The 15,157-nt window shown below is 44.0% G+C and overlaps 1 protein-coding gene across 2 annotated transcripts; it reads right to left on the bottom strand.

Annotated features, from left to right (window-relative positions):
• Positions 1-10: 10 nt before the first annotated feature.
• Positions 11-7,501, bottom strand: LOC112076550 (ewing's tumor-associated antigen 1). Of its 2 annotated transcripts, none has more exons than XM_024143293.2 (6): positions 7,141-7,501; positions 6,004-6,135; positions 5,598-5,662; positions 5,092-5,201; positions 3,251-4,848; positions 11-1,441 (listed from the first exon to the last, which is right to left on the bottom strand). In XM_024143293.2, exons 1-6 carry the CDS (start codon positions 7,328-7,330, stop codon positions 1,317-1,319), a joined length of 2,220 nt encoding a protein of 739 aa, XP_023999061.1. In that variant the 5' UTR covers positions 7,331-7,501; the 3' UTR covers positions 11-1,316. The 2 variants fall into 2 exon arrangements, with proteins under 2 accessions (XP_023999061.1, XP_023999060.1); XM_024143292.2 differs by lacking the exon at positions 11-1,441 and adding an exon at positions 2,080-2,638.
• Positions 7,502-15,157: the final 7,656 nt, after the last annotated feature.

The raw sequence follows: 15,157 nt of genomic DNA, 5'->3' as shown, positions 1-15,157 counted from the left end.
TGATGGCTTTGTCACTAACAATATTGCGCTGTATAGAAAATGTGCCCACTTTGGTTTTGACACGCGCTCTAGCCAACAGCTCACAGATGTGGGTCGGCCTCTAGCCTACATGATGAGATTATTATGGACAAAAGAGCCAGATTTACTTATTTGTCAAACGGCAGCCAAGCATCAATCATCATGTCACCAGATAAGGCTCTTGATATTGAATGGAAAGGAGCACCACCACCTTAAACTTCCACCACCCTGTGAAGTTAATCAGAACTCATGTAATATGTAGCTTAATAAACTGCATGCTTTTAGGAGTCGTAGTGCGAGGGCCACACAACATATCATCGTGTGACTCAAAGTTTACGTCGACATGATGGCTATTATATCAATATTTGAGCATAAAAAAGGCGTCTCGCATAAATTTTACAGAAACAAACATATCCCATCTCATCTGGCGTATATTGTTTTGTCGACATTTTGGACGAGTTTACTGACAAATTTGCCGTTCCATCAGGTCTGTGGTGACATTTTGGACGAGTTTACTGACAAATTTGCCGTTTCCATCAGTCTGTGGTACATTTTGACGAGTTTACTGACAAATTTGCCGTTTCCATCAGGTCTGTGGTGACATTTTCTTTCCCGACTCCCGACGTTTGGACGGAAACCTGCTTAGTGTTGGTGTCCTTCTCATTTCTGATAAGGTGCAAAACACAAGGTACTAATAAACCACATGTCAACACATGCAGTGTAAAGTATAATGGTACTTATAATTTGAGTTACAGCAACAAGGTGAGTCCTGGACCCACAGTTCCTCTGAAAGATACTATTGGAGGACAGTAGAACAGATCTCCACATTGCTCATCAAGATGCCTCATTATCTACTTGGAATGTCAACAGATTAACGTGTAAAAAAGAAAAAAAGAAAAGTGACCCAAATCTCCTTTGAGGTGCTGTAAAGGCCTTACAAGCCAACCGCTTGCTGTGACTCCAGATACAGTGTTGCTGCTGTATATTCTACTCAACTTATCAGTGACCTCCAGAAAGAACAAGTGACAATATAAACAACTAAAAAAAAGTGCAGCATCTCTCAAACAACAGAAACCAATTCATCTCCAGTAGAGACCAGAGATAAGGTCGCTGTGTGTGTGTGTGTGTGTGTGTGTGTGTCTAGCAGCATAGCTCCGTAACGCAACACCGTTCTAGTAGCACTGACAGTGTTCTGTGAAGAAACCGTGACAAATGTTTATGGTACCGACCTAGCAGAGGAGAGCTACTCTATAGGCATTCTGGTTAACTGTGTATTAATCTAGTGTCCCGTTGCTTCGTCACAGAGGAAGTCCCCCTGCTTTTAGGGACATTTCCCTGGTCCTTCTTCTGGCTATGGCCTCCTGCTTCTTCCTCTCAATCTCCTCCTCCGTGCATCTCCCCGTCATCTGACTGCTGACAAACACTGAGAAACAAATCAGATTACATGGAAATAGGACTCTGACTGCAACTGAAAAGCTTAAAGACAGAATGTGCCTACAGTGACTGACAGATAAAAAGCACAGACAATTAGTGTATCAATTTTTATGCAAAAGAAGTTAATACATTTACACAGCCTTTACAACTTTGAAAATACATTATTGAATAGAAATGAAGCTCTTCAGTTCTAAAGTACATCTCCAAACCTCTCAGAGCCTTGACCCAACAACCATCTATTTACCTCCTAACCTCTCAGAGCCCTGACCCAACAACCATCTATTTACCTCCTAACCTCNGACATTTTGGACGAGTTTACTGACAAATTTGCCGTTTCCATCAGGTCTGTGGTGACATTTTCTTTCCCGACTCCCCGACGTTTGGACGGAAACCTGTTGGTGTCCTTCTCATTTCTGGATAAGGTGCAAAACACAAGGTACTAATAAACCACATGTCAACACATGCAGTGTAAAGATAATGTACTATAATGTTGAGTTACAGCAACAAGGTGAGTCCTGGACCCACAGTTCCTCTGAAAGATACTATTGGAGGACAGTAGAACAGATCTCCWCATTGCTCATCAAGATGACTCATTATCTACTTGGAATGTCAACAGATTAACGTGTGAAAAAAAGAAAAGAAAGAAAAGTGACCCAAATCTCCTTTGAGGTGCTGTAAAGGCCTTACAAGCCAACCGCTAGCTGTGACTCCAGATACAGTGTTGCTGCTGTAGATTCTACTCAACTTTTCAGTGACCTCCAGAAAGAACAACAGTGACAATATAAACAACTAAAAAAGTGCAGCAGCTCTCAAACAACAGGAACCAATTAATCTCCAGTAGAGACCAGAGATAAGGTCGCTGTGTGTGTGTGTGTGTGTGCGTGCGTGCGTGCGTGCGTGTGTCTAGCAGCATAGCGCCGTAACGCAACACCGTCCTAGTAGCACTGACAGTGTTCTGTGAAGAAACCGTGAGAAATGTCTATGGTACCGACCWAGCAGAAGAGAGCTACTCTATAGCCATTCTGGTTAACTGTGTATTAAACTAGTGTCCCGTTGCTTCGTCACAGAGGAAGTCCCCCTGCTTTTAGGGACGTTTCCCTGGTCCTTCTTCTGGCTATGGCCTCCTGCTTCTTCCTCTCAATCTCCTCCTCCGTGCATCTCCCCGTCATCTGACTGCTGACTAACACTGAGAAACAAATCAGATTACATGGAAATAGGACTCTGACTGCAAATGAAAAGCTTAAAGACAGAATGTGCCTACAGTGACTGACGGATAAAAAGCACAGACAATTAGTGTATCAATTTTTATGCACAAGAAGTTAATACATTTACACATTTACAACTTTGAAAATACATAATTGAATAGAAATGAAGCTATTCAGTTCTAAAGTACAAACAACCATCTATTTACCTCCAAACCTCTCAGAGCCCTGACCCAACAGCCATCTATTTACCTCCTAACCTCTCAGAAGCCCTGACCCAACAACCATTCTTATTTACCTCCTAACCTCTCAGAGCCCTGACCCAACAGCCATCTCTTCAGTAAACTTGACTGCCTCCATTAGATGCGTTTTTTCATGTACTTTACAAGTTTAAAATTAGCTACACTGGCTGACTATGGGAGCTCTTCTCTTCAGTACACTGGACTAGCTTGACTTCCAGGGATAAGTGGATAACGCTTTGAGTAAACTTCCTGATTGGCTAATGTGTTGTTAGGGGCCAACATTTAATGTAATACTAGAGGTAAACTGACAAGTGGAGGATATTGTTTTGCCTTTTGATGGGGTAAAAAGCTCACCTTTGTTGCCGATGGCGGCCGAGTCCGACAGATGTCTCTTGAACGATGATGCATGATGGGAATTTGAGTTTGGGAGGGTTCTCGCCGACACTGTCCGTGGCATGACCGACTTTGAGTCTCCAGCTTGGAAGGTTCTAACTCCAAGGGATCCTAGGCCAAATGTTCCCCAGGCTGGAGCACCCCTCAGCTGGGTAAACTTKCCCAGACCCTCCCCGCTACCTGGATGGCTCTGGGACATGGCTGTATGATGTCCTACCCAAACATTTCCTGCTTTCGCTGGAATGTTCCATCTCTGAAAGTGCACAGGGGTGCTGCTCCTATCTCCTGGTGCTGAGTTGGAGCGGMCAGACGTGCAGGTGGTTGACTGTTTACTGCTAGGACCACCTACAGCCCTATCCATAGTCATAGACCCCTCTCTCGCTGCAGCCAGAGGGGCGGTTGGAGCGGCTTTCGGTTTGCTCTCTTGGACGCGGACCTCAGTGGCATCCGTGGTTGCGGAGGCTTCCTCGGACAAGGGCTGACTGTTGGAGATCCTCTCCACGTCGTCACACACCTGATACAGCAGTTCGTCATCGTCACCTTCGTCGTCGTTCCACAGCGACTCAGAGTCAAACAGGGACTGGAGGTCCTCCTCTGAGATGTCTTTGAAWGCGGAGTCTGGGGCTGTGGTTCCACGGGAGGTTGTGGCTGTGCTCACCCCATCAGCCTTCCCTTCTGCAGAGTCTCTACTGGGGCCCCTACTCCCCACGGCTGCAGACACGCCGGGCCTCTCAGACTGGGCMTCTCCAACAGTGAGGAACGGTCTGGGTGCTTCTCTGGTTGTCGGAGCCATATTCACCTGGAAACAAAGGTTGGGCTGCAGCAGGAAAGTGCTTCTGCTGGCGGGCTTGGGTTTAGGACACGGCCCAGTGAGGCCACCTCTGTTTGAGGGTTGAAGGTGTGTGCTTGTCCCCTTCCAGACAGAGTGAGAGGACAGGCTGATAGGATTAGAGGTAGTAGAGGAGGGTGGTAGGGTCTTTTCTGTATCTGTTAGCAGCTGTGTGTTGTCTCTGTCAGTGCTCAGAGTCAGTGAGCTGCTGGGTTTGGGGGACAGCGTTTTCAGCCCCTCAGGATTCTGGGTCATCTCCAACACGATAGGGTCATTGAGAAGGTCGTCATCCTCCCAGTCAAAGTCSTCGTCTTTCGYCACAGTCGTCGTGGCGTTCCACTGTACTACTTCCTCTTTACCAGTACGAGCCGATGAACCAGACGTGCTTCCCCCGCCAGGCTTGACCTCCGACACTTTGACGAGGTCATCGGTAGTGAGATGGCTGACCCCAACTTGAACCTTGACCTCCTGAGAACAGGTGGAGGCGGTCGACCCTTGGCTGAGCCGTCCGGTGACTCGCTGCGTCGGACCGTCGAACAGAGCGTTAAGCTCCGCCTCTACCCGCTGGGCTGATGACGACATTGTCGTCGGGCCCTTGGGTTCCTCCTCGTACCKGTTGTTGTTTATGGTATTGTTCCTGTGTTCAGAACTCTTCCTCTCTCTGTCCTGCTGGTGCATGTTGATGTCAAACTGCCTGGCCAGCTGCATCAAGTCCTCCACTGAGCTTTTCCTGTAGAGAGGAGAGGATGAAGTGAGTGGATGAATGRACAAGGAAGGCATAATGAATATATTGAGGAACCTTTGAAGAAGCTGGTATAAGCACTAGCAAAAAATCTGAACGCAAGAATGATCTGATTAAGAGAATTACTGGAAAAGACAAAACTATTGGAYGAGAAATAAACCTTACATGTTAAATAAAAGGTTTTCAACTTGTCAASCTKATTACACAAGTGATTTGTACAAGTTCACTCACCGAGTGGATTTCTTCCTTGCTTTGGGCGGGCGTACCTCTGGGGTACAGGGGACAGCACTGTCCCCAATCCACTGGAGCAGAGGACTATCCACAGAGACATGCTGGGCATCCTGGRAAAGGAAGACATGTTTTACAACAGCTGGTTTGTGTGCTATGACCAAGCTAAAGCGTTGGGAGTACTTTCAAGCCAGGGCCCAGGCTTTAACCTCCAGTGCTTCAAGAAGAACCAGATTTAGAATGTCTTCTTTCAAAGCATCTCTTTACATCCACTGAAACAAATCAACACAGTAGAATGCAGTCTTTTACAGTTTAATATAGCGAGGCCTTTATATCCACAGTAACACATGATTCAAAAACACGTCGGTGCTGCCGGGCACCAGAATCTATTCATTTATTATATTTAACTAGGCAAGTTAGTTAAGAACAAATTCTTATTTACAATGACGGCCTATACTCCATCTATCAATGGACCTCAGTGACACGGTGAACATGTTTTACATACTGACCTTAGGGGCGATCCGATTGACAATGTCTGATATCTCAACAACTCTGSTGTTGCTGGGCCCTTCCCCTGGAGAATAAGRACAKCAACAGTTAGCCTTCTGTTGCCACATATACATAGTMACCACAATCACTTCGGGCAGAAAGGCCACTAGCGGAAACTGTAAGTAGCCTGTGTGTCGGCTCTGTGATCTGTGGAGGAATGAAACACATGACCTCCTATCAACTAAGACACCATCATGTACCGGCTTTGAGAAGAAGAACAAAAAGATGGGTGGATTGAGGATGACACATGACGGTCTGATAGGTGTGAGGAGAATGAGGAAGAGGAGGAATGAAGGACAAAGTTATGTTAACGTTAAAGCTAAATCAACCTTTTGTTCATCAGGTGATTTAACAACAGCATCATACCACTTCTAGCAGGAGTAGGTGATGCCGGGTCCCATATGATGTCTTGTAAAATATCTCCATCCCCGGGTGAATCAGCAGTGTTGTTTAAGCCCGTGTATCTGCCCCTCGCTCGTCGTTTGGGCGTCTCCAGATCTGGTGGGAACGAGACAAACTGTAAGGAGGTCACTAGACACACTAAGGAGGTGAACAACAAATGGGGTCTACCTGGTCACGCATGAGTACAATAGGGAGAGCATCAGCGCGTGTGTGACTAGGAGCTAATGCAGTGTTCWGTTATGTATGGAGCCATGTCATCGTGGAATGCTCTGCCACTCAGGAAAAAAGTCAGTTTAGCTTTGAAAAAATATTTTAAAATAACCTATTATATCACAGCACCTCTCCTCTTTCTAAAGATGATATATTATATATTTTTTATTTAACAAGGCAAGTCAGTTAAGAACAAATTATTATTTACAATGACAACCTACCCCGGCCAAACCCTAACGACGCTGGGCCAATTGTGCGCTGCCTTATGGGACTCCCAAACACAGCCGGTTGTGATACAGCCTGGAATCGAACCAGGGTCTGTAGTGACGCCTCTAGCACTGAAGATGCAGTGCCTGCTGCCACTCGGGAGCCCCAAAATCTAATTTAACTGTATATAAGAATATGAATATATTAATAGTGTGTAAATAGTATTTTTGTTGTCTTTCTAATATATAACTCTTATTATGTTTTATATTTGTATAATGTCCTTGTCTATAACTGTTTAGTACTTAGTAATTTATATGTAAGTTTAATGTGGACCCCAGGAAGAGTAGCTGCTGCATGTGCTGTAGTTAATTAAAGGTTCAAATTAAAACGCTAATGAAGATCCTAATAAACAAAACCAACGTTTTGGAACGTTCAGAAATAGAACGAGGAATCACATCAGCTCTATACATAACATTTCTATCTGCAACGTTGAAAAACGATTGGCAACTGAACGTGGCCCTGGCTAGCTAGCTACGGCTCTGCSCAGCTAATTAACGTTAGAGCTGTTTATCCTGCAACCTACACGAACGTTTGTCAAACTTAGCCATTGGGTCTAGATGTTGTTAGCTACCCAACTAGCTGGATAGCAATACCATTCCCGTGCACTTTTAGCAACCATCTTACCTTTAGAACGAGTATGTGGTGACTTCCTGACAGAATGTGAAGATTTGGGTGTCAGTTTMGGRCTTTTACCCGATTTGTTTGTTCTCAACCTTTTTTGAGAAAATGTGGAAACATGACTCCCGGAGTGACTCCAGATTTGACTTATGTCATTTGAGCCAGTGTTATGGTCATGCTTTCTTGGATTTGGCATATTTTTTCGTCAGTTTTCTTGTTCCTCATTTGACTTTACCATAGATGACTTGACCATTTAAACGCAAATTGAATCGTTTGTCATTATCCGATTACTTATCTTCGTGGGTAAACGTGTGCTGTTTTGTGTTCAGCATGTACGCCGCCATGATGTTGTGTGACGTCACGTCAAAATGCATAAACCTGATTGGTTAATAGCGCTTTACCCGTTCCCCTCTGCAAAAGTGAAGTTGCACCCAGACACTGAGCTGAGATCAGTTTTTCGATTTTACTCACTTTTTGTTTCATAAGAGTTATGGCAACTGGGATGTTTACTAGTTGTATTTACAAGTGATGCTGAAATATGTTAGAACAGGAACCTGCTTTGTTTAGCAGTAAGTTATTGAAGTTTATTTGCAATAGTCCATATGTATTAAATACATCAAATCAACGTTTATTTGTCACGTGCRCCGAATAGACCTTACAGTGAAATGCTAACCAATAATGCAAAAAAATGTATTAGGTGAACAATAAAGTAAATAAAAAATAATGTAAAGAGATAGAAACAACAGTATAAACAGTAGCGAGGCTACATACAGACACCGGTTAGTCAGGCTGATTGAGGTAGTATGTACATGTAGATATGGTTAAAGTGACTGTGCATATATGATGAACAGAGAGTAGCAGTAGCGTAAAAGAGGGGTTGGTGAGTGGCGGGACACAATGCAGATAGCCCGGTTAGCCAATGTGCGGGAGCACTGGATGATCGGGCCAATTGAGGTAGTATGTACATATCTACATGGATATATAGTTAACGTGACTGTGCATATATGATAAACAGAGAGTAGCAGCAGCGTAAAAGAGGGGTTCGGGGGGGGGGGGGCAAACAATGCAAATAGTCCGGGTAGCCATTTGATTACCTGTTCAGGAGTCTTATGGCTTGGGGGTAAAAACTGTTGAGAAGCCTTTTTGTCCTAGACTTGGCACTCCGGTACCGCTTGCCATGCGGTAGTAGAGAGAACAGTCTATGACTGGGGTGACTGGGGTCTTTGACCATTTTTAGGGCCTTCCTCTGACACCGCCTGGTGTAGAAGTCCTGGATGGCAGGAAGCTTGGCCCCAGTGATGTACTGGGCCGTACGCACTACCTTCTGTAGTGCCATGCGGTCGGAGGCCGAGCAGTTACCATACCAGGTGCAACTAGTCAGGATGCTCTCGATGTTGCAGCTGTAGAAGCTTTTGAGGATCTCAGGACTCATGCCAAATATKTTTTGTTTCCTGAGGGGGAATAGGCTTTGTCGTGCCCTCTTCACGACTGTCTTGCTGTGTTTGGACCATTCTAGTTTGTTGGTGATGTGGACACCAAGGAACTTGAAGCTCTCAACCTGCTCCACTACATCCCCGTCGATGAGAATGGGGGCGTGCTCGGTCCTCCTTTTCCTGTAGTCCACAATCATCTCCTTAGTCTTGGTTACGTTGAGGGATAGGTTGTTATTCTGGCACCACCCGGCCAGGTCTCTGACCTCCTCCCTATAGGCTGTCTCGTCGTTGTCGGTGATTTACATTTACATTTAAGTCATTTAGCAGACGCTCTTATCCAGAGCGACTTACAAATTGGAGATCAGGCCTACCACTGTTGTGTCATCGGCAAACTTAATGATGGTGTTGGAGTCATGGTGGCAATGCAGTCGTGGGTGAACAGGGAGTACAGGAGGGGACTGAGCACGCACCCCTGGGGGGCTCCAATGTTGAGGATCAGCGTGGCAGATGTGTTGCTAACTACCCTCACCACCTGGGGGTGGCCCGTCAGGAAGTCCAGGATCCAGTAGCAGAGGGAGGTGTTTAGTCCCAGGGTCCTTAGCTTAGTGATGAGCTTTGAGGACACTATGGTGTTGAATGCTGAGCTGTAGTCAATGAATAGCATTCTCACATAGGTGTTCCTTTTGTCCAGGTGGGAAAGGGCAGTGTGGAGTGCAATAGAGATTGCATCATCTGTGGATCTGTTAGGGCGGTATGCAAATTGGAGTGGGTCTAGGGTTTCTGGTGGTGTTGACGTGAGCAATTACCAGCCTTTCAAAGCACTTCATGGCTACGGACGTGAGTGCTACGGGTCTGTAGTCATTTAGGCAGGTTGCCTTTGTGTTCTTGGGCACAGGGACTATGGTGGTCTGCTTGAAACATGTTGGTATTACAGACTCAATCAGGGACATGTTGAAAATGTCAGTGAAGACACCTGCCAGTTGGTCAGCACATGCCCGGAGCACAAGTCCGGGTAATCCGTCCCRCAGCCTTGTGTATGTTGACCTGTTTAAAGGTCTTACTCACGTCGGCTACGGAGAGCGTGATCACACAGTCGTCCAGAACAGCTGATGCTCTCATGCATGCCTCAGTGTTGCTTACCTCGAAGCGATCATGAAGTGATTTAGCTTGTCTGGATAGGCTTGTGTCACTGGGCAGCTCGCGGCTGTGCTTCCCTTTATAGTCTGTAATAGTTTGCAAGCCCTGCCACATAAGACGAGCGTCGGAGCCGRTCTAGTATGATTCAATCTTAGCCCTGTATTGATGCTTTGCCTGTTCACCATCTCACCAGAGCTCTCAAAATAAAAACAGCATTTAAAACAGACGGAAAGTTCAGGAAGATACATAAAATAGCCTAGAACAAAACAAGCCTGTGTCATATGCAATCAGCCATAGAGTGAAACGTTACACTACCTGGTTCTTTAAAGTGATAACTCAACCAATGCCTCATTTACTTTTTGGCCACTTAAGCTAACTGTCCCGCATGCCATCAGCTTTGGGAAGTGAAACTCCACTCATCTGTACCCAACCCCTCTGATACACTTGAAGCCCTGGGCCTATATCCACAAAAAGTCTTATTCATTAGGATCTAAAAGGTGATACTGATCCCAGATCAGCTCCTCTACTTTGAGAGGCTTTGTGGATACGGGCCCAGGGCTGTGTTTGTTCTGAATCCCTATGCAAACATGATGGTAATGTGTCACTTCCCTCATCACACTGATGTGGAGACATGACCCTGTCCTACCTACTGAGTACAACATACTGCTAAGGGTCACACACTCTTAGACCGATTGTGTGGTGTGTGTGTGTGTGTGTGTGTGTGTGTGCGTGTGTGTGTGTGTGCGGCGCGTGCGTGTCGTGCGCGTGCGTGCGTGCGTGCGCGTGCGTGCGTGCGTGCGTGCGCGTGTGTGTGTGTGGTGTGTCTTAATGTGTATGTCTGTGTGTGATCGAGGGTTGTATGAGATGAAGACCATTCTCCCTCTCTGATTAATAAAGTGTTCTTCTAGATCTGGTTTAGATAAGTCTGGAGTACGTTAAAACTGACGAAAAATCTATAGATAAAATATGTATTAGTCATAAACTTGACCAAATAACCTAAAATCATTTTTCGAGGGTATTTCTTTCCAGGTTTATTACAAGAGAGATCTAAGGTTGGTATATACTGCAGTAGATCATTCAGTAGTAGATCTACCTGTGTCGTCAGCAGAAAGTTGGGTTATAGTTGGGTTAGATTTAGAAGTCAGGGTCAGATTGAGTTAGGTTTAGGATCAGATATAGTAGGGTTAGTTTAGAGTCAGGGTCAGATATAGTTGGGTAGGTTTTAGGAGTCAACATAGGTGGGTTAGGGTCAGATATATTGGTTAGGTTTAAGTCAGGTCAGATATAGTTGGTTAGGTTTAGGGTCAGTATAGTGGTTGATGCAGGTAGAGTTGGGTTAGGTTTAGGGTCTAATATAGTTTGGGTTAGGTTTAGGGTCAGATATAGGTGGTTAGGTTTAGGGTCAAGATATAGTTGGGGTAGTTTGAGTCGGTCAAATATAGTTTTAGGTGGTCAGAATAGTTGTTGCGTTAGGTTTAGGGTCAAATATAGTTGGGTTAGTTAGAGTCAGGGTCAGATATAATTGGGTTAGGTTTAGGGTCAGATATAGTTGGTTTAGGGTCAGATATAGTTAGGTTTAGGACAGATAGTTGGTTAGGGTCGATATAGTTGGGTTATGTCAATAATAATTAGGGTAGTTTAGGTCAAATATAAGTTGCGTTAGTTTAGAGTCAAATATGTTGGGTTAGGTTTAGTGCAGATAAAGTTGGGTTAGGTCAGGTCTAGTTGGGTTAGGTTTAGGACAGATATAGTTGTTAGTTATGTGTCAGATATAGTTGGGTAGGGTCAGATATAGTTGGGTTAGGTTTTAGGGTCAGATATAGTTGGCTGTATGGTCAGATAAGTTTTGGGTAGTTTAGGGTGTAGATAATAGTTGGGTTAGGTTACGTAGAGTGTGGGTTAGTTAGCCAGATATAGTTGGTTAGGGTCAGATAGTTGGGTAGGGTCAGATATAGTGGGTTAGGGTCAGAATATTTTGGGTAGGTTAGGTCAGAATATAGTTGGGGTAGGGTTAAGATATAGGTCGGCAAGGTGTTTAGATATAGTTGGGTCTGGGTAGATATATTGGTAGGTTAGATATAGTTGAGTTAGTTAATATATGGGTGGTTAGAATAGTTTGTAGGTTAGTTCAGTCAGATAAGTGTTTAGGTCAGATATGTCAGAAATTGGGTGGTAGAATAGTTTGGTCAGGAAGATTGGTTAGGTCAGATACAGTTGGAGTTAGTTTAAGGTCAGAATATTTGTGGCGTGTGCGTGTAGGTAAGGTCATAGTTAGGTAATATAGTTTGGGCTTGGTTCGTGTTGTTGTGTTTGGTTAGGGTTAGATAGTTGGTGTATGGTTCAGATTACATTTGGGTTAGGGTCAGATATAGTTGGTTAGGGTAGATTAGTGGGCTAGGTGTCAGATATGTTGGTAGGGTCAGCTTTGTTGGGTTAGTCTGGTTAAGATATAGTTGGGTTAGGTCTAGGTGTCGATATATTTGGGTAGGGTCAGATATAATGGGGTTAGGGTCAGATATAATTGGTTAGCGTCAGATATAAATTGGGTAGGTCAGGTATAATGGGTTAGTTTAGGTCGATAAAGTTGGGTTAGGTGCAGGTAGTGGTTAGTTTATCGGGTCTAGTTTGGGTAGGTTTAGGGGTATAGGTTTGGGTCTAGATATTGTAGTTATTTGTTCAGATAAAGTTGGGTTAGGGTCAGTCTAGTTGGGTTAGTGTTAAGGTCAGATATGGTAGTTGATGGTCAGGTAATTGGTTAGGTTTAGGGTCAGATATAGTTGGTTAGGTCACGTAGAGTTGGGTTTAGGTTTAGCGATTAAATTGGGTAAAGGTCAGATATATTGGGTAAGGTCAATATGTTGGTTGGGTCAGAATTCAGAGTTGGGTTAGTGCGGAGAGGTTGGGTTATGGATTTGGGTCAAGATATATTGTTGGGGTCAGGTCAGAAGTACTTTGGTTAGGGTCAGAAATTATAGTTGGGTTGGGTTAATATTAGTGGGTTGGTTAGATATAGTTGTGGGTTAATAGTTGGCAATAGTTGGTGCAAGTAGTTGTTAGGGCAAGGGTCAGATACTAATTGGGTTTAGGGTTGGAATATAGTTGGTTATGTAGTCAGATATTTGCTTTAGGTCAGATATAGATTGGGTTAGGGTCAGATATAGTTGGTTTTCGGTCAGGAAGATTGGGTAGGGCTCGATTTATAGTTGGGCTAGGGTAGATGTTGTTGGGTTATGGTTAAGGTCAAATATAGTTGGGTTATGGTAGATACATTGGGTTAGGCATAGAGATAGTGGTTTAGGGTTCAGATTAGGTTGGGTTAGGGTCAATAAGTGGGTTAGCTTTGTAGATATAGTGCGGTTCAGTACTAGTGGGCAGTCTAATGGGTAGGTGGGAGAAAATGGGTTAGGGTCAGGTATATGTGGTGTAATGGTTAGGGTCATGATATAATGTTGGTTTGGGCAATATTAGTTGGTTGGGTCAGATATATTGGTTAGGTCTAGGTCAGATAGAGTGGGCCTAGGTCAGATGCAGTGTGTTATGTCGAATATAGTTTGGGTTAGGGTTAGATATAGTGGATTCCGGTCAGGATATATTTGGGTTGGTAGATTGAATTGTTGGGTTGGGTCAGATATTGGTTAGGTCAGATATAGTTGGGTTAGGGTCAATATAGTTGGTTAGCGTTAGTCAATAATAAGTGGTTAGGTCACATGATATAGTTGCGAGGGATCAGCTATAGTTGGTAGGTCAGTATATTAGTGTAGGGTCAGATGTTGGCTAGGTCAAATAGTTGGTATGGGTAAGATTATAGTTTAGGTAGATAGTGTTGTTAGACAGATAATTTGGTTAGGATTAGGGTCATATAGTTGGTGGGTTAGAAGTCAGGGTCAGAGTTGGATATAGGTCGTATATGTTAGGTTAGGGTCAGATATAGTTGTGGTTAGGGCAGATATAGTTGAGTTAGATTCGTAGATATAGTTTTAGTTAGGTCAGATATAGTTGGGTTAGTTTAGTAAAAGTGGTACGTAGGGCAGATAGTTGGGTTAGTCCAGGTCTATTGGTTAGGTTTAGGTTCGATATGTTGGCTTATGGTCAGGGATATTGTTTATGGTGTTAGGTAGATAGTTGGATTAGTGTCACGTGAGTTGGTTAGGTTTAGGGCCAGATATAGTGGGTAGGGGTTCAGATATATGGTTAGGTCAGATAATAGTTGGTTTAAGGAGTAGCTAGTTTAGCTATAGTTGGGTTGATGGTCAATATATTGGGTTGGGTCAGAATAGTGGGTATAGTTGTTGTTTAGGTCAGATACAGTTGCGTTAGGGTCAGTGCTTGAGGTAGTTAGTTGGTCAGTTAGGGTCAGGTTAGGTCGAAGTGGTTATGGTCATATGTGTTAGTAGGACATATATTGGTTTAGTAGAGTGATAGTGGGTAATTATAGTGGGTTAGGTAGATATAGTCTGTGGTGGGTCAATGGCTGTTTAGGTCAGATTATTGTTGTAGCAGATATAGTTGTTTGGTCACGATAGTAGATGTGGTTATTGAGGGTCAGATATGGTGTGTAAGGGTAGGGTAGATATGGTTGGTTAGGGTAGATATAGTTGAGTTAGGTCAGATAAGTTGGTTAAGGCAGACTATGTTGGTTTACAATCAAATAGTGGGTTGGGTCGATATGGTTGTTGTAAGGGTTAGGGTCGATAGTGTTTAGGTTAGGGTTAGGGTAGGTTACAGATTATATTGGTAGGCGATAGTGGAGGGTCAGATTATAGTGGTTATGTAGGGTCAGATATAGTTGTTAGGGTAGATATAGTGGGTGGGATTGTAGATAATTTGGTGGTGTCAGGCAAGTTGGGTTTAGGTCAGATATAGTTTGGTCGTTAGTGGAGTAAGTCTGGTTATGGGTAGCAGCTATAGTTGGGTTAGGGATAATAGTGGTTAGGTGATATAGTGGTATTAGTGGCGGTATGATAATAGTTGGTATAGGTCAAGATATAGTTTGGTGCAGGGCAGATATATGTTGGGGTTAGGTGATATAGTTGGGTTAGGGTCAGATAGATAGTTGGGTTGGTCATGATTGGTTAGTGGTAGTCAATTGGTTGGTTAGGGTTCAGCAGATGGTTAGTAGATTGGGTTGTGTAAGGGTTGGTAGATAGTTGGCTTATTTGTCAGATAATGTTTGCGTTAAAGTGAGGTCAGGCTAGAGTTGGGTTAGGGTCAAATAAGTTGGTTAGGCGGCATATAGTTTGGTTTAAGGTCAGATATGTTGGGTTTATGGTCAGATTAGTTGTGTTAGGATAAGATAGTTGGTATCGGTCAAGATTAGTCTGGGTTAGGTCAGATGTTGGTGTAGGTCTGTTAGGGTGCAGAGTGTTGGGTTAGGGTCAGTATGATAGGTCAATAAGTGCGTTAGGGTCAGCTATAGTTGGTTAGGGTCTAATATATATAGTTGGGTAGGTCAG

This window comes from Salvelinus sp. IW2-2015, unplaced genomic scaffold, assembly GCF_002910315.2.
Source record: "Salvelinus sp. IW2-2015 unplaced genomic scaffold, ASM291031v2 Un_scaffold3833, whole genome shotgun sequence".
NCBI lineage: Eukaryota > Metazoa > Chordata > Actinopteri > Salmoniformes > Salmonidae > Salvelinus > Salvelinus sp. IW2-2015.
Note: the sequence above shows the minus strand (reverse complement) of the source record. Positions and strands in the feature narration are given on the sequence as shown.